Here is a 20406-nt window from a genome sequence, read left to right as displayed (position 1 = left end):
TATTTCCATAACTAATCTACCTATGCAACTCTTTCTTTGTAGAAGATTTCTTGGGATTATAATTTGATGAAACAAACTTGAACTGCTGCTCAAAAGCAGTCATGTCTACTGTAACACTGGTTAAGTTAGAAAATAACAGCTCTGACATAGAACTCATGCAATTAACACACTTTATAGTTCTGCTCATTAAAGTGTGAGAATCAGGGCTCCTTGGCTGCTTAGCAGCAGTATACTCTCAATTGTAGGAAAGATATGTAAAGGTATTGAATTGTAATCCTAAAGTTGTAATATGTAACTATAAAGTTACAATCCTATATAATTTCAAGTTGTTTTCTGCTACACACACCCCCATCCACCTTTTCCTAAAAGGGTACCATGCCACAGTTCTCATCATTCAAAGAACCTGCGTGGTGATGGGTATTTGAACTCTTCTTTTCAGGGATGGGCGAGAAGTGGGAGGTTAGATGAGGGAAAGGGGGATCTATGAAAAAAATTCAAAAAGAAAAGCCTCAAAATCTTTAAATTTATTAAATATTATAGCATTTAAGTAGTTCTGGCTCCTAAATTCAGATGTTTCTAAGAAGCTGGGATGTATCTTCCTGTGGACATATTTTTGTGTCCATGAATGGTTTGGTTATGTAATTCTGTTAGTTGATACTGAAGATACTAGATTAATCAAGGTTTCCACGAGCCTTACTACTACATGTAACAGGAATTTATCTGAGAGTTCCAAATTCAGATGCCAGGATCATGTCTGTAAATTAGTTAATACAATTATGGTTTGCCAAAACTCTAAACCAAGCATGTCCAACCTGCAGCCCAAGATGATTTTGAATGTGGCCCAACACAAATTCGTAGCTTTCTTAAAACATTATGAAATTCTTTTGTGATTTAAAAAAAATTATTTCCATAGGTTATTGGGGAACAGGTGGTGTTTGGTTACATAAGTAAGTTCTTTAGTGGTGATTTGTGAGATTTTGGTGGACCCATCACCCGAGCAGTATACACTGCACCATATTTGTAGTCTTTTATCCCTCACCCCCTTCCCACCCTTTACCCCTAAGTCCCCAAAGTCCGTTGTGTCATTCTTATGTCTTTGCATCCTGATAGCTTAGCTCCTACTTATAAGTAAGACATATGATGTTTGGGTTTCCACCCCTGAGTTAGAATAATAGTCTCCAATCTCATCCAGGTTGCTGCGAATGCCATTAATTCATTCCTTTTTATGGCTGAGTAGCATTCCATCATATATATATATACACACATCATAGTTTCTTTTTTGTTTTGTTTTTGAGACACAGTCTCGCACTGTTACCCAGGCTGGAGTGCAGTGGTGCCATCTCGGCTCAATGCAAGCTCCACCTCCCAGGTTCACGCCATCCTCCTGCCTAAGCCTCCAGCGTAGCTGGGACTACAGGCGCCCGCCACCATACCTGGCTAATTTTTTGTATTTTTAGTAGAGACGAGGTTTCACCATGTTAGCCAGGATGGTCTTGATCTCCTGACTTCGTGATCTGCCCGCCTCGTCCTCCCATAGTGTTGGGATTACAGGTGTGAGCCACCATGCCTGGCCCCATAGTTTCTTTATTCACTCGTTGACTGATGGGCATTGGGTTGGTTCCACATTTTTGCAATTGTGAATTGTGCTGCTATAAACATGTGTGCAAGTATATTTTTTGTATAATGACTTCTTTTCTACTGGGCAGATACCCAGTAGTGGGATTGCTGGATCAAATGGTAAGTCTACTTTTAGTTCTTCAAGGAATCTCCACACTGTTTTCCATAGTGGTTGTATTAGTTTACATTCCCACCAGCAGTGTAGAAGTGTTCCCTATTCACTGCATCCATGCCAACATCTATTATTTTTTGATTTGATTATGGACATTCTTGCAGGGGTAAGGTGTTATGGCATTGTGGTTTTGATGTGCATTTCCCTGATCATTAGTGATGCTGAGCATTTTTTCATAAGTTGGCCATTTGTATATCTTCATTTGAGAACTGTCTATTCATGTGCTTAGCCTACTTTCTGATGGGATTATTAGTTTTTTTCTTGCTAATTTGTTTGAGTTTATTGTAGATTCTGGATATTAGTCCTCTGTCAGATGTATAGATTGTGAAGATTTTCTTCCACTCTGTGGGTTGTCTGTTTACTCTGCCGACTGTTCCTTTTGCCATGCAAAAGCTCTTTAGTTTAATTAAGTCCCAGCTATTGACCTTTGTTTTTATTGCATTTGCTTTGGGTTCTTGATCATGAAATCCTTGCCTAAGCAAACATCTAGAAGGAGCTTTTTCTGATATTATCTTCTAGAATTTTTAGTTTCAGGTCTTAGATTTAAGTCCTTGATCCATCTCAAGTTGATTTTTTTTTTTTGTATTAAGTCGGAAATGAGGCAACGGTTTTATTCTTCCATGCCAATAATCGCAGCACCATTTGTTGAATACGGTGCCCTTTCCCCATTTTGTTTTTGTTTGCTTTGTCAAAGATCAGTTGGCTGTAAGTATTTGGGTTTATTACTCGGTTCTCTATTCTGTTCAATTGGTCTATGTGCCTATTTTTGTACCACTACCATGTTGTTTTGATGACTGTGGCCTTATAGTATAGTTTGAAATCAGGTAATGTGATGCCTCCAGATTTGTTTTGTTTAGTCTTGCCTTGGCTATGCAGGCTCTTTCTTGGTTCCATATGAATTTTAGAATTGTTTTTTCTAGTTCTGTGAAGAATGATGGTGGTATTTTAATGGGAACTACATTGAATTTGCAGATTGCTTTTGGCAGTATGGTCATTTTCACAATATTGATTCTACCCATCGGTGAGCATTGGATGTGTTTTCATTTGTGTCATCTATGATTTTCTTTAGCAGTGTTTTGTAGTTTTCCTTGTTAAACTACATCTCCATGGTTAGGAATACTCCTAAGTATTTTATTTTATTTTATTTTATGCAGCTATTGTAAAAGGGTTGAGTTCTTGATTGGATTCTCAGCTTAGTTGCTCTTGGTGATAGGAGAGCTAATTTGTGTACATTAATTTTGTATCTGGAAACTTTGCTGAATTCTTTTATCAGTTCTAGGAGCTTTTTGGAGGAGTCTTTAGGGTTTTCTAGGTATACAGTCATATCATCAGCAAATAGCAACAGTTTAACTTCCTCTTTACTGATGTGGATGACCTTTATTTCTTTCTCCTGTCTGATTGCTCTGGCTAGGACTTCCAGTCCTGTTGAACAGAAGTGGTGAGAGTGGGCATCCTTATCTTGTTCCAGTTCTCAGAGGGAATGCTTTCAACTTCTTCCCATTCAGTATTATGTTGGATATGAGTTTGTCATAGACGGCTTTTATTATATTGAGGTATGTCGCTGGTATGTTAATTTTGCTGAGTTTTAATTATAAAGAGATGCTGGACTTTGTGGAATGCTTTTTCTGCATCTATTGAGATGATCATGTGATTTTTGTTTTAATTCTGTTTATGTGGTGTGTCACATTTATTGACTTGGGTATGTTAAACCATCCCTGCATCCCTGGTATGAAACCCACTTGATCATGGTGAGTTATCTTCTTGATATGTTGTTGGATTTGGTTAGCTAGTATTTTGTTAAGGATTTTTGTATCTATGTTCATCAGGGATTTTGGTCTGTAGTTTTCTTTTTTTGTTATGTCCTTTCCTGGTTGTGGTATTAGGGTGATATTGGCTTCACAGAATGATTTGGGGAGGATTCCCTCTTTCTCTATCTTTTGGAATAGTGTCAATAGGATTGGTACCAATTATTCTTTGAATGTCTGGTGGAATTCAGCTGTGAATCTGTCTGGTCCTGGACTTTTTTTTGTTGGTAATTTTTAAATTACCATTTCAATCTTGTTGCTTGTTATTGGTCTGTTCAGGGTATCTAAATAATTCTTCCTGGTTTAAGCTAGCAAGGTTGTATTTTTCCAGGAATTTATCCATCTCCTCTAGGTTTTCTAGTTTTTGCATGTAAACGTGTTCATAGTAGCTGTGAATGACCTTTTGTATTTCTGTGGTGTCAGTTGTAGTATTTCCCATTTCTTTTCTAAGTGAGCTTATTTGAATTTTCTCTCTTCTTTTCTTGGTTATGGTCTATCAATCTTATTCATCTTCTCAAATAATCAGCTTTTTGTTTCATTTATCTTTTGTATTGTCTTTTTTGTTTCAATTTCATTTAGTTCTGCTCTGATCTTGGTTATTTCCTTTCTTCTGCTGGGTATGGGTTTGGTTTGTTCTTGTTTCTCTAGTTCCTTGAAATGTGACCTTAGATTGTCTCTTTGTGCTCTTTCAGACTTTTTGAAATGCCTATTTCAGGCTATAAACTTTCCTCTTAGCAACGCCTTTGTTGTATCCCAGAGGTATTGATAGGTTGTATCATTTATTGTTCAGTTCAAATAATTTTTAAATTCCCATCTTGATTTCGTTGTTGACCCAGTGATCATTCAGGAGCAGGTTATTTAATTTCCATGTATTTGCATGGCTTTGAAGGTTCCTTTTGGAGTTGATTTCCAGTTTTATTCCACTGTGGTTTGAGAGAGTACTTGCCATAATTTCAATTTTCTTAAAATTTATTGAGGCTTGTTTTGTGGCCTATTATATGGTCTATCTTGGAGAAAAGTTCCATTTGCTAATGAATAGAATGTATATTTTGCAGTTTTGGGTAGAATGTTCTGTAAATATCTGTTAAGTCCATTTGTTCTAGGGTATAGTTTAAATCCATTGTTTCTTTGTTGACTTTCTGTCTTGATAACCTCTTTAATGCTGTCAGTGGAGTACTGAAGTCTCCCACTATTGTGTTACTGTCTATCTCGTTTCTTAGGTCTATTGGCAATTGTTTTATAAATTTGGAAGCTCTAGTGTTTGGTGCATATATATTCAGGATTGTGATATTTTCCTGTTGGACAAGGCCTTTTGTCATTATATAATGTCCCTCTGTCTTTTTGAACTGCTGTTTCTTTAAAGTTTGTTTTGCCTGATACAAGAATAGCTATTCCTGCTGACTTTTGGTATCCATTTGCATGGAATGTCTTTTTCCACCCCTCTACCTTAAGTGAGTCCTTATGTGTTGGGTAAGTCTCTTAAAGGCAGCAGATAGTTAATGAATTCTTATCTATTCTGCAATTCTGTATCTTTTAGTGGAACATTCAGGCCATTTACATTCAATCTTAGTATTGAGATGTGAGGTACTATTCCATTCATCATGCTATCTGTTGCCTGTATACCCCCCACTTTTTTTTTAATTGTATTTTTGTTTTGTAGGTCTTGTGAGATTTATTCTTTAAAGAGGTTCTGTTTTGATGTGTTTCCAGGATTTAAGATTTAGGGCTCCTTTTGGCAGCTCTTGTAGTGCTGGCTTGGTAGTGGTGAATTCTCTCAGTATTTCTTTGTTTGAAACACACTGTATCTTTCCTTCATTTATGAAGCTTAGTTTCACTGGATACAGAATTCTTGGCTGATAATTGCTTTCTTTAAGGAGACTGAAGATAGGGCCCCAATCCTTTCTAGCATGTAGGGGTTCTGCTGAGAAATCCGCTGTTAAGTTGATAGGTTTTCCTTTATAGGTTACCTCGTGCTTTTGCCTCACAGCTCTGAAGATTCTTTCCTTTGTCTTAACTTTAGATAACCTGATGACAATATGCCTAGGCAATGATCTTTTTGCAATGAATTTCCCAGGTATTCTTTGAGCTTCTTGTATTTGGATGTCTAGGTCTCTAGCAAGACTGGAGAAGTCTTCCTTGATTATTCTCCCAAATATGTTTTCCAAAAGTTTTCTTTGTTTTTTTTTTTTTGGAGACAGAGTCTTGGGAGTCTTGCTCTGTCACCCAGGCTGGAGTGCAGTGGCACGATCTTGGCTCACTGCAACCTCCGCTTCCTGGGTTCAAGCAATTCTCCTGCCTCAGCCTCCCCAGTAGCTGGGATTACAGGCACACGCCACCATGCCTGGCTAATTTTTGCATTTTTAGTAGAGATGGGGTTTCACCATGTTGGCCAGGCTGGTCTGGAACTCCTGACCACAATGATCCACCTACTTTGGCCTCCCAAAGTACTGGGATTACAGGCGTGAGCCACCGCACCCAGCTGGTTTTCTAAACTTTTAGATTTCTCTTCTTCTTCAAATGCCACAGGTGTTTGAGTTTTTTTTTTTTTTGTGATTTTTGTTTTTTTAAGCTCATCAGCTATTGTTAGTGTTAGTGCATTTTATGTGTGGCCCAAGACAATTCGTTTTCCAATATGGCCCAGGGAAATCCAAATGATTGTATACCCCTGCAAACCAATGGTGGAGATTCTCTTGGAGTACAGCAAAAAGATTAAGGGTAATGACTCCAAAGAGCATGGGCGAGTGGGCAAGTTTAGGGAGTGTTAGCTGCACCTCTTCCTATCGTGTTTTATTTTGTTGAATGGCATGATAACCCAATCTGGTGGTAAACCCCAAACTTGGAATTAGCTCTAAAACTACCTCCTCCTTTAATTCTACTGTTGAATCTGTCAATTCTACCACCCATATCTTTCTCAAGTCTGTCTCTTCTTTTCCATCCTTGCTGCTTCTAGTTGAATAACCCATATGAAATTTGTTTGTTTCAAAAATGGCTGAATATCAGCAATTTCAAATTGCTCAACTCAAAACCTTAATTCAGTCCTTTATCAACTCTCATATATATTTTTGCAGTAACTGTCCTTTCTACCCCCATTAAACCCTAGAGACATCTTTCTAAATGAAAACTAAATGGCTGGGTGTGGTGGCTCACGCCTGTAATCCCAGCACTTTGGGAGGCCGAGGTGGGTGGATCACCTGAGGTGGGGAGTTTGAGACCAGCCTGACCAAAATGGAGAAACCCCGTCTCTACTAAAAATACAAAATTAACCGGGCATGGTGGTGTATGCCTGTGATCCTAGCTACTCAGGAGGCTGAGGCAGGAGAATCACTTGATCCCGGGAGGCGGAGGTTACAGTGAGTGGAGATCGCACCATTGCATTCCAGCCCGGGCAACAAGAGCGAAACTCTGTCTCAAAAAACCCCGAAAAAACAAAAAAACAAAAAATAAAACAAAAAAACCCTCAAATAATGGCAACTTGCTGCTTAAAACCCTTTAAGTGCTCCCGAATTCTCTACAGAATCAAGTCCATATATCTTAACTTGGTATATAATTCACTTAATTCCCAGTTTTCAACCTCTCTGGCCACTGTCTCTTTCTACACTCTATGTTCTAGCAATACTGCTTTATTTGCAGTTTCTTTAAAAAATTATGCTGTTTTACATCTCTGTGCTTTTGTACATCCTGCTGTCTTTGCCTGAAAAGGCCCTTTCCTTCATTCTCTTTCCCTTTCCTCCTGAGATTCCTAGTTAACCCCTAAAATAGCACTCCTTCTATGGCACCATCCCAGATTACCCAGACAGTGTGTTAGTCTTTCTTTCCTCTGTTACACCCGAATAGCATATGTAGCTTTAAAGCTGTACTTAAGCTAGCTGTTTTTATTTCTGTCCCCTCAACAGATAGTTAATTCCTTTATAGAAACACTGTTTTTTAGTATTTACACTGCAAGAACTCAAATATTAACTGTTAAATGAACAAATGGGCGTAAGAGAGCAGTTATGATGGAGAAGGGGTGAAAGGGGTACCAAGGAAGCCATTTTGCTATTCTCTCCTGATAACTTCCACCTTGCCAACATACTGCTTGGTCCTGTGTCAGGAAAAATGTATGAGCTTTTAGGGTGGTCTGGGTGTGACAGGTAATAGGAAGGTCCTAGTTAACAGCTGCTTTTCCCCAGGGAAAGTTCTCAAGATTTAGCATCTGATGGAGAAGAACACTCCTGAGGCTAACCAGCTGGGACAGCTATTATGGTGAAGCCAATTATTTATATGAAAGAGATTTATACAAGAACAGCTTTAGTTTTACGCTTTTTCTCTTGGCATCTTCTTCTTATCTGTTCTAAAAATAAATGAAAACAGCTGGTGGATTTGAGTTCTAAACTTTCTCCTCATATATAATCACTACTGAAGTTGTACAAGAGAAATGACTGAAAGGGTCACCTTAGAAAACAGTATTAAAGGCTGGGCATGGTGGCTCATGCCTGTAATCCCAGCACTTTGGGAGGCCGAGGTGGGAGGATCATGAGGTCAGGAGTTCGAGGCCAGCCTAGCCAACATGGTGAAACCCCATATCTACTAAAAATACAAAAATTAGCCGAGTGTGGTGGCGCCTGCCTGTAATCCCAGCTACTCTGGAGGCTGAGGCAGGAGAATTGCTTGAACCCAGGAGGTGGAGGTTGCAGTGAGCTGAGATTGCGCCACTGTACTCCAGCCTGAGCGAGAGAGCAAGACTCAGTCTCAAAAAATAAAAAGAAAACAGTATTTTATTTTATTTATTTTTTTTAAGATGGAGTCTTGCTCTGTCACCCAGGCTGGAGTGCAGTGGTGCAATCTCGGCTCACTGCAAGCTCTGCCTCCCGGGTTCACGCCATTCTCCTGCCTCAGCCTCCCGAGTAGCTGGGACTACAGGTGCCTGCCACCATGCCCAGCTAATTTTTTTTTGTATTTTTAGTAGACCCGGGGTTTCACTATGTTATCCAGGATGGTCTTGATCTCCTGACCTCATGATCTGCCCGCCTCAGTCTCCGAAAGTGCTGGGATTACAGGTGTCAGCCACCACTCCCGGCAAGAAAACAGTATTTAAAAAATTTAAAAATCATATAATCTAGATACTAAATCAGCTGCTGAACTGCTGGCCAGGGTACTCACTATTGTGATCTTTAAAATAGCTCATTTGTTCATTTATCGGTTATCTACCATGTGCCAGACAGCGGCACAGCCACAAGAATGGATTTTTTTCTAACTCTGTGAGCTCTGGACATCATATACTATCTAGATACCATTTAATTTCTAAATATCAGTAGCCTGCATGGTCAATGCCTGGCACAAAGAAATGTTTGACACTGATGCTGATAACGGTGGTGGTAAAAGTAATAACAACAATAGCAGCAGCAACAGCAACCCCCATTTACCGAGTGTTTCCTATGTCCCATGTACCAGCTAAGCACATTATATACATGATCTCACTGAATCTTCACAATACTTTCAGGTAAATATTATCCCAGTTGTTAGGACCTACAATGCTGGGTTTCTGAAAAAGACACTCTGAAGTTTTCTAGTGAACAGTTTCCTCTGGAACTTACTTTTGATTTACTGTGTCGTATAAGGGCAGACAGCAGTCTGTTTGACTCCCCCATCACACCAGCATGATCTTTGGCTTCACACCATTCCACCAAACGCTCCACTAACTTAACATTCTTTCCCAATTGTTCAGCAGCTTCTGCTATAGGAAAGAAGGCAAACCAAGGAATGAATCACTAACAGACAATCAGTTGAAATAATTCGTACAGATTTGAGAGTGTGAAGGACGTCTAAAAAAACACAGCACAACAATTTCATTAAAGCTAGAACTGCAAATATTCCTTATGTGATGGGCTATTTGCCTTCTTCTATAACACTGTGAAATTTTATAGAAAATACAAAAACTAATGACTTCATACTCTTTTGGTTAAGCCTGCTAGTCTGTTAGTGCTCTGGCAGACTATAATGCAGGGTTCTTAGAAGGACTCTATGCAATCAATATAGAAAAGGGTTTAGAATTTAGAAATAAGTAAATAAACATAACTCATTCCTAGGAGTGGTTCTGACTGCTGTTTCTGCAAACAGAAAAATGCTCTCCCTGTCTGGAAGACAAATTTAAAAAATTTTTGACTGTCACAATAATGAAATTTGATTTCAAAGCCAAGGTAAAATGGGTATAGAATGCCAAAACACAACACCCCCTCCCGAAACTGATTAATAAAGCAACCTAAAACCAGGACTATAAGTACTAATAAGGAGAGATATGGTATAATTTCTATTTAAAGTCAATTATAGGCTGGACATGGTGGCTCACACCTGTAATCCCAGCACTTTGGGAGGCTGAAGTGGGTGGATCGCTTGAGGCCAGGAGTTCAAGAGCAGCCTGAGCAACAAGCCCCATGTCTAGTGAAATTCCAAAACAATTAGCCAGGAGTTGTGGAGCACGCCTGTAATCCTAGCTACTCAGGAGGCTGAGGCAGGAAAATTGCTTGAACCCAGGAGGCGGAAGTTGCGGTGAGCTGAGGTTGCACCACTGCACTCCAGCCTGGGTGACAGAACAAGACTCTGTCTCAAAAATAAATAAATAAATAAATAATATGTATAAATAAATAATTATAACAAGCACAAAAATTAACAAATGAAGTTCCAAAACCAACTTTTAAATCTTTTATTTGCTATTTTTTATGATTACATAATCCTAAAAGCTAAAAACAAGTCCTTTTTCAACTAGAGGCACATTAAGACTATCATGAAAAATGCAAGTTAGGGAAAACATTTCTTTTACCTTGTGCATCTATTAACATTCTTAATGTTCCCAGAAGTTTGAACTGAACAGGAGGCATTTCAGATTTAAGAAATTTCAAAACTGCCTCTGTGACCCCAGCTGATAACATCTTTGCTTTATTTATAACTGGAGAAAAAGAGAGACTATGGTTAAAATGGTATTAGCATTCCTGTTGATAAACATTCAATTCAATACAGGTTTATTAAGTATCTTTAAGATCCATGTTTTATTTTTCCATTTAGAAACAATCTTGTCACTTTTTTGTCAATTTTAAGAATGGAATTCAGTTGTTTATGTGTGTGTCTGTATCCTATTTGTGTATAAGCGGATAACAGACAATATAATAATTTTTATGACAGTATCATGGCTTTTTAGACCCAATCCAAAACACTTACTTACGTAGTTTGTAAAGGAAATCTGAAAATGTTACCCTCTTACAACAAAAAGCACAATTCCGTTTTTGATCCAACTGTGTTAATATAAATGTTATAGACATTAATAAATGTTACTATCCTATGTAAACCAAATGAATTCAAATGGATTGGATCATCATGTAATTGTACTATTTCATCTAATCAGAAATTTATTTTTAGAAAGTAGAATAAAAGAATAGTTTTAACTATCTTTTGTTGTATTTTCCATAATACTGTGATTTCATGACTTCCAAAGGCACATTAAGGCTATTTTAAAAAAACTGTACATCTGCTTATAGAAAAACAACAACTGAAAGTCATTCTTGAGTGGACTCTGTTAATTGATGTCATTATTCTACCTCAACTAAAGATGCTTAAGGCCTGGTGCAGTAGCTCTCACCTGTAATCCCAGCACTTTAGGAGGCAAAGGTGGGTGGACTGCTTGAGCCCAGGAGTTCAAGACCAGCCTAGGCAACATAGTGAGATCCTGTTTCTACAAAAAAAAAATCAGCTGGGCATGGTGGCACATGCCTGTAGTCCCTGTTCCTCAGGAGGCTGAGGTGGGAGGATAACTTGAGCTCAGAAGGTAGAGGCTGTGGTGAGCGAGGATTGCGTCACGGCACTCTAGCCTGGCTGACAGAGTGAGACCCCTATCTCAAACTTAAAAAAGCTTAACTATAAAACATGATGAAAATCTAAGAGTTCACAAAAGGTAACAGGATATCTGAATGAAGGCAAAGATTATTCTTGTACAGTCTCACAAAACTTATTTAACATATGATCTCCATTTATTAGCATGAAAAAATGTGAACAATGTGAAGACAATTTTTTTTTAAATTTTCTTCATCAGAGCAGGTTCACAAATCACATATAGTAAATAGCTTCCCCAAATGATGGATTTTATTTTGTACACAGCTGCCTTCTATTCTTAAGTCTTACCTGGAATGGCCAGGTTTCTGAGGGCACTTAGTGCTGCATGCTGTACTGTTACATTTCCATCTTCTACATGTCTGTCCAGTAAATCCATAAGTTTTTCTACAATCCCGTTGTCTACCATATGAATACAATTTCCATCTGAAAAAAAAACACACATCTTTTTCTTCCTCTTTAAAATATCTATAAATACTTTATAATACTGATGTCTGGCTATTATCTACATTAGGGAAAATGGAGCTATACAATAAAACGAATTCCAAATCTTTCTCCCATCAGATTTATAGGTTTTTCTGTTTACTGAGTGAGAAGTATTAAAAAAATTCTTAAACTAGATAAAAGTTTTAAAATCAGAAAATTACCAGAAAAATCTTTAGTTTAGAGCCAGATAATATATCAGAAGTAGAAACACATGGTTAGAATGTCCAATATTTTTCATTTATTGTGATGTATGCTTGTGTTCTCCCGATGTTACAGTGATAGTACTCTACCTTTTGCTATCATGGCTGATACCTAAATTATTTTTCAAACACTTACAAAGCAGAGAGAATATTATAATGAACCACTATTTACCCCATACCTAGTTTCAATAATTATCCATATTATGCCACTCTTACCTCCATAATTAGGAAGTCACTCCCAAAAAGAAGGAGTAAAAATGGAGCAAGTAAGCCATTATGATATAATATATACCAACAGTTTGTACTGGAAGATGATTAAACTAAAAAGAAAAATAAACCGTATTTCCTAGACATAGTATATTTCATGAGGAACGTAAGAATGAGTTTCTAGACTGTATTTGAGTGTTTTAGTAGTGCCAGATTTCATAAACATAGAAGTCTGGCGCCCCCTGAAACATTATTAAACTAAATTAAACATTCTACACGAAGCCAGGGGATTATTCATACTTAAGTTTTATGGGCATAAAAGTATATAAGTTGAGGCACAATAATCCTAGAATGAATACTCAGATAATTAGATCCAAAATAAAATCACTAGGCAAAAGAAAGCAGACGTATACTAGAATGGGATTCAAACTTACTAAGCTCTGAAGTGCCAAGTATTCAAAAGAAGCACTTCATGATCTTTAAACTATTAGAATTTAGTTGAATTGCATAAAATATGTAATTTGTTAGGAATGTCACTAAGTATTTCAGATTTCTGAAAAATTAAGTTAGCAGCATATACACATATTACACAACTTCTAAACTGTTCCAGTTTTAGTATATGTGGTGGCAAAGCAAAAATAAACAAATATAGAGTATTTGACTAACAAAGGAGGAATTAATATGCTTACCATTTCTGGCAAAATTTGCAATTGCCAATGCTCCAGCAAGCTGTAGCTGGTGGTTATTTGATGGAATCCAAGAGAGTACCCTTTGAAATACACTACCTTTTCCTCCTTCAAATAACTTCTGCATGGATTCATCTGGAGGTAAATGAAACGAATAGTTATGCAAGAGAAAAATAACTAGGAGTAACAAATTCATATTCTTAGGTGAATATCCAACTGGAAACTCATACCTCACAAACTGTTACATTCATAATGGGAAAAGTAATGATTCTTTTTATAATAAACTTTTAATAGATACTAGACATAGAGTCTAGCATTTTTTCTAGTCCAAGTCCCAGGGAGCCATCTAGCTTTTCTTTAGTCCCTTGGTGCCAAAGCTATCTCTTCTATGTGACAGCTCTTCAAATATTGGAAGATAGTGAAGACACTTCTTTTTCAGGTTCATTATGTCTGGTTCTATCAATGGCATGTTTAAGATGTCAAAATCATCACCTCAATAGCAGGTGAGATAGGAATACGAGAAAATGCCTAGGGTAGTATTTACAGAAGAGACAATAAATTTTAAAAAAATCTGACAACCACATTCTTTGGCTGGCATAAATTACAACTCACCTCCAAGAAGTAATAAAACCATGAGATCTGAACCAGTTTTGAGCTCCGTAATATCATCTTCTTTGTCACTATCCACTTTTTGCTGAACAATCTCTAGTAGACACTCTACTAGGCCTGCTTCAACCAGCTGTAGTTTAATAGCATCTAAAGAACAATGTGAACAAAATAATCAAACTTTGAGATAAAATAGGAGCTCTGGTATAAGCAGTCCATTATAAAGAATTATAAGAAACTAAGAGGGCCGGGCGCGGTGGCTCACGCCTGTAATCCCAGCACTTTGGGAGGCCGAGACGGGCGGATCACAAAGTCAGGAGATCGAGACCATTCTGGCTAACACCATGAAACCCCATCTCTACTAAAAAATACAAAAAAAAATTAGCCAGGTGCAGTGGCAGGCGCCTGTAGTCCCAGCTACTCAGAAGGCTGAGGCAGGAGAATGGTGTGAACCCGGGAGGCGGAACTTGCAGTGAGCCAAGATCGCACCACTGCACTCCAGCCTGGGCAATAGAGCGAGACTCCGTCTCAAAAACAAAAACAAAAACAAAAAAACAACTAAGAAAATGCATGATTTAGATAATACATTTTTGAAACTCAAATCTTCAAAGTAAACTATCTTGACAGTTCATTTAAATATACAAAAAAACTTTATTTCATATTTCCATTTGAAATTGCCAAATTTTTCAGGATGTCTTGCAGCATCTAAACAAATTGATACTCAGCTCTGAAAGCAACTAGTATCACTCCACTATTACTTTAGATATCATGCTCATGTTTAAAGGGCAAGCTATAAAATACTATAAAATAGGGCTGGGCATGGTGGCTTACACTTGTAATCTCAGTGCTTTGGGAGGCCAAGGCAGGAAGATTGCTTGAGGCCAGGAGTACAAGGTTACAGTAAGCTATGACTGTGCCACTGCACTCCAGTCTGGGCAACAGAGTGAGACCCTGTCTATAAAAATAAATTAAATAAATAAATAAAGTCGTGTTTTTAAAAAGGGCTTCAGGTTTTCATTGATTTAAAGCTTTCTTGAGTGATGGGTACATGGTGGTTTACTAAATGCTATTTCTGAATACATTTCAAAATGTTCATAATAAAAGTTAAAAGAAAAAAACAACCTTGAACCTTTCTGATGGCTAAACATAACATAAGGTATTTTAGAGACAGAATTTACATCCCAATTACATTTTTAAAACTGATCTTCATAGGAAACTCCACCCCCACATCAACACTTTTTATTATACTTCTAATATCTTTAAGTATTCTTTCACTATAACACTTATTTCACTGAAGAGCTTATATTTGCCTCCATATCTGTCTCCATCTATCTCCTGAGCAGATATATGTTGTGGGAAGTCAGGGACCCCAAATGGAGGGACTGGCTGGAGCCGTGGCAGAAAAACATAAATTGTGAAGATTTCATGGACATTTATCAGTTCCCAAATAATACTCATAATTTCTTATGCCTGTCTTTACTTTAATCTCATAATCCTGTTATCTTTGTAAGCTGAGAATGTACATCACCTCAGGATCACTATTGTACAAACTGATTGTAGAACATGTGTGCTTGAACAATATGAAATCTGATTGTAAAACATGGGTGTTTGAACAATATGAAATCAGTGCACCTTGAAAACAAACAGAATAACAGTGATTTTACAGAACAAGAGAAGACAACCAAAGGTCTGACTGCCTGCAGGGTCAGGCAGAATAGAGCCATATTCTTCTTCTTGCAGAGAGCCTATTAACGGATGTGCAAGTAGGAGAGATATCACTGAATTCTTTTCTCAGCAAGGAATATTAATAATACCCTGGGGAAGGAATTGCATTCATGGGGGGAGGTCTATAAATGGCTGCTCTGGGAGTATCTGTCTTATGCGGTTCAGATAAGGACTGAAATACGCCCTGGTCTCCTGCAGTACCCTCAGGCTTATTAGGGTGCGGAAAAGATCCCGCCCTGGTAAGTTTGAGGTCAGACCGGTTCTCTGCTCTCAAACGCTGTTTTCTGTTGTTTAAGGTGTTTATCAAGACAATACGTGCACAGCCAAACATAGACCCTCATCAGTAATTCTAATTTTGCCCTTTGCCTTGTGATCTTTGCTTTGCCCTTGCCTTGTGATCTTTATTGCCCTGTAAAGCATGTGATCTTTGTGACCTACTCCCTGTACACTCCCTCCCCTTTTGAAATCCCTAATAAAAACTTCCTGGTTTTGTGGCTCAGGGGACATCACGGACCTACCGATATGTGATGTCACCCCCGGAGGCCCAGCTGTAGAATTCCTCTTTTTCTACTCTTTCTCTATTTCTCAGATGGGCTGACACTTAGGGAAAATAGAACATACGTTGAAATATTGGGGGCTGGTTCCCCCAATAGATACACCTTACTCATCTTTGTATCTTAACCTAAACTGGCCTATCTAAATACTTTGAGTGTAGTTGATACTCCTTAAGATAAATGCTAGTCAACTGACCTGAAAAATACATTTGCAACACAGATTTTTTGTTTAAGAGACAGTGTCTCGCTCCATTGCCCAGGCTGGAGCACAGTGGTATGATCATAGCTCACTGCATCCTTGAACTCCTGCGCTCAAGCAATCCTCCTATCTCAGCCTCCTGAGTAGCTGGGACTAAAAGTGCATGCCACCATGCCTGGCTAATTTTTAAACTTTTTTTGTAGAGACAGGGTCTCACTATGTTGCCTAGGCTGGTCTTGAACTCCTGGCCTCAGGCAATCTTCCTGCCTTGGCCTCCCAAAGTGCTAGGATTACAGGCATGAGCCACTGTACCTGGCCAGAAATTTTTAAATTTAAATTTTATTTTTTCAGTGAATTTTATTTTAGTCATTGGTTTCCCTAAGCTGTATATGCATCCATATATGGCAATGGCAGCTTCAGCTTATCATTTAGGAAAAATAAAGACTTTTAAAAATAAATACTTAAGACTTTCAGGCAATTTTAATGTGTTAAAATTTGGCTTTTTTGAATCACTAGGATCACTGATCTTCTTTTGAATATTATCTCAGAATACACAGAGTATTCAACCTGGAATATTTCTTTAAAAGGTATACTTGTACTGTGCCATGCTAAAAGTAGGGCGTTTCCTTGGTTACAGAATGCTAGGGCTAGAGATGTGTGGTGACTAGAATTAAAAACTATGATGAAAAAGCCTTAAAAATACTAAAATCCTTGAACTATACAAATCTCAACTTCTAATGCTGAAATCACTCTCCTTCGTGTACTGGGAAAATCAAGGATGATACATGCAAAGAATTAGTCCTAAAACAAGCCTTCAATGGTATCATTCTATCCATTGTGCAATTATAAAACAGATGTGAAGGCAGAGGGGAAAACAGTAATAAATATAAACACATTGTTATTTTGAAATACTGCAAGGAAAGTTATAGGTTATTTGATGGCATAAAATTGACTGAAGGTCACAGTAAAATTTTTACTTTGCCAAAACACCAATGAGATAAAAAACAAATTTCTCCCTAAAAAATAGGACCTAAGACATTTAAGAAATTTTAAATGTGTCAATATTGTAGTTTTAAATTTTTAATTAATTTTTTTTTTGAGACAGGGTCTTGCTGTGTTGCCCAGGTTGGTCTTGAACTCCTGGCTCAAGCAATCCTTCTGCCTTGGCCTCTGAAAGTGCTGGAATTACAGGCATAAGCCATCACGCCCAGCCTAAATGTCTCAATGTTATTAAAGTTTACCGATAATCTCTTCTCACAATTTGACTGAAATCAAATACCTGAAAACAAATATATAGGAGGCTTAAACTACCTTAATTAGGATTAGCAAGACATTCTGTCAAAGCAGACAGCCCAGCACATTTACCAAAACCATTCTGTCCAAGGACATGTATCTTTATCACCACTGTTTACACACATATGTATGAATGTACACTTGTATGTATCATGTATGCATCATATATAGGTATTTTAAAACTTTTTTTAAAGAGTGAAAGAAAACCACAAATGCAGAGAAGTGCATAAAATATCCAGGTTAAGTTTAATATATTATTAGAAAGCAAATAACCATGTATCTATCACCTAGATCAAGAAATTCATTGCCAACAACTCAGGAAGCCTATCTCTGCATTTCTGTTTCTGATAACAAACCCCTTCCTTCATTTGTCTCAAATCATCCTGATTATTATGGTAATCACTTCTATACTTTCATCGTTTTACCAAGTAAATAATCATTCCTAAAAACTACAGTTTAGTTTTACTTTTTGTTTTTAACTTTATATAAATTGAATCATACAATAGTATTTTTCAGTGTTGGCTTTTTCCTTTCAACATTATGAGATTTATCCACAGTAATGGTTACAGCTGTCTTCATTCCTTTTCATAACTCTATATTTTTCCATTATATTAATATCCTATGATTTACTCATTCTACTGTTAATGGATTTTGGTTGTTTCCAATTTTTCATTATAAATAATGCTGCTTTGAACATTCCTGTAACAGCTCCTGGTGTACATGTGCCCAAGCTTCTGGGTATATTTCTAAGAGCAGAATTGTTGGATCTATTGCTTCAACTTCAATAGATAGTACTTCCCAATTGTACCAATTTACACTCCCACTGTTCCACACCCTCATCAACAGTTGGTTTATGAGACTTTCCAGTGGGTGTATAGTGGTATTTTATTGTGGTTTTATTTTGTGTTACCTAAGAGTGAACATTTTCATATCTATATTAAGTCTGTTGGACTTAATATAAATTAAATCTTTTGTCAAGTGCTTATTCAAATGTTTTTCACATTTTTAATGATTTTTAAGAGTTTTTATACACTGTATACACAAGCCCTCTGTCAGTTATATGTTATAATTATATTCTCTCATCCAGTTTTGCTTTTCACTCTTAATGGTGTCTTTAAAAAAAGAGTTTTAACTTTTATTTATTTGTTTTTGGTAGAGATGAGGCCTCACTATGTTGCTCAGGCTGGTCTCGAACTCCTGGTCTCAAGTGATCCTCGTCTTGCCCTCCCAAAGCCATTAGGATTGCAGTCATGAGCCACCAGGCTAGCCAGAAGTTTTTACTTTTAAAGTAACCAATGTCTCAATTTTTTCCTTTATGATTACAGCTTTTTGTGATCTAAGAAAAGTATTTCAAGGCCATGATGATATTCTCCTAGCTTACATTTTAAGATAAACCCTCTGAAGTTTTAACTTTCACATTTAGGTCAATCTATCTGGAATTAATTTTTTATATACTTTTTAATAGTCTAGAAGCCTTTTATCTTGAAAACACCTATTATGCCATGAATTCATAGGGAAGAGGTTCCAGCAGCTCAGGCCCCTTCCGTTTGTTCTCACAAAGTGCGCTTCTCTAGGTGGAACAGGCTGTTGCTTCAGTTGAACTCAGGTACATTTCTCTTTGGCTTCCTTCTTTTTCTTTTCCTATCTTTCCTTCATGTGTTTCGGGGAGGTATCTTGGCTCTTGAGTGCTTAATATGCTCATTATACACATTAATTATTTTGGTAGCAATCTTGCCCTTAACTTGTTTGTTTACAACAACACCAATACCATGCCGGGTAACACCGTAGACTCTTGGTTTTCCATGGTAAAATTTGTGGGGCATTCCCTTTTTGAACACGATGCATTCCTCTGATGTCTACAATATCACCTTTCCTGTAGATTTGAATGTATGTGGCTAAAGGAACAACTCCGTATTTTCTAAAAGGCCTAGAGAATACATATCAGATGCTTCTCTTTCCCTTTGTGTTCATTATTTTGTTAAATTACTGGAAGGTGGCAGTTCCAGCTAAAAGGGCTATCCAACATATTTTTCACATTTTATTTTCTGTTTTTTCTTTTTTGGTATATAGAAATTCTTGTTTGCTTTTTTGGCAGTAACCTAACAAAATTCTGATTTAAAAAAAGATCTATAAAACTGATCTATAGATTCTTTTGAATTAAATATGCATAATCACATCATAAATGAATGAGAGTTTTATTGCTTTATCTTAATTTTTTTTCTTTTATTCTCTTTAATGCACTGGATACTTCTTACAATACAATATTAAATGGAAGCGGGGATGATCCTTCTTGTCCCAATCTCAAAGCAAATGCTTTTTTATTTCACCATTGAGTGTGATGTTTTCTTCAGCCTTCTCATAGATATCTTTTTCAGATTGAAGACCTTCCTATCCTGTTTTCCTAAGTTTTTAAAAATAATGAATGAACACTTAATTTTATGAAAAGCTTTTTTTAAAATCTGAGAAGATCATGGTTTCTCCCCTTAAATATTTTAAGGTGATGAATTATACTGGTTGCATTGCAAATATTAAATTGTGTTACACTTTCAGAATAAATGCAATTTGGTGTGATTAATTTTTTAATATATTACTAGAGTAAATTTGCTAAAATTTTAGGAGGAATTTTGGATCTATGTTCATGGTGAGACTAGCCTTTAATTTTCATTCATGTATTGTCTTTGTTGGGATTTGGTGTAAAGGTTTCATTAGACTCATTAAAATAAATTGGTAAGTATATTTCCTTTTCCTATTGTCTGGAAGAATTTTTAAGGTAAGATTACTCAGCTTTTCTATTCTTGTATCAGTCATACTTTAAAATATATTGGCATCAGGCCAGGCACGGTGGCTCATGCCTGTAATCCCAGTATTTTGGGAGGCCAAGGCAGGTGGATCACCTGAGGTCAGGAGTTTGAGATCAGCCTGGGCAACATGGTGAAACCCCGTGTCTACTAAAAATAAAAATAAAAAAATTAGCCAGGCGTGGTGGAAGGCGCCTGTAA

General features: G+C 37.1%; 1 protein-coding gene across 8 annotated transcripts in view; it reads right to left on the bottom strand.

Annotated features, from left to right (window-relative positions):
- Positions 1-20406, bottom strand: part of RAP1GDS1 (Rap1 GTPase-GDP dissociation stimulator 1) — a 173473-nt gene that overhangs the window by 11852 nt on the left and 141215 nt on the right. For 4 of the 8 annotated variants that reach the window (XM_055111644.2, XM_055111648.2, XM_008955316.4 and 1 more), the window contains 5 exons: positions 13643-13786; positions 13034-13165; positions 11743-11877; positions 10391-10516; positions 9168-9304 (listed from right to left, as the gene is read on the bottom strand). In XM_055111644.2, coding sequence (XP_054967619.1) covers positions 9168-9304; positions 10391-10516; positions 11743-11877; positions 13034-13165; positions 13643-13786 — 674 coding nt within the window. Of the gene's footprint in view, positions 1-9167; positions 9308-10390; positions 10517-11742; positions 11878-13033; positions 13166-13642; positions 13787-20406 lie in introns of all 8 variants that reach the window. The other 4 variants (XM_003829915.5, XM_003829916.5, XM_008955315.4 and 1 more) reach the window with 1 other exon arrangement.

This window comes from Pan paniscus, chromosome 3 (genome assembly GCF_029289425.2).
Source record: "Pan paniscus chromosome 3, NHGRI_mPanPan1-v2.0_pri, whole genome shotgun sequence".
In the NCBI taxonomy this organism is placed as follows: Eukaryota; Metazoa; Chordata; class Mammalia; order Primates; family Hominidae; genus Pan; species Pan paniscus.
The sequence above is the reverse complement of the archived record's forward strand: the minus strand, read 5'-3'. Positions and strand labels throughout refer to the sequence as shown.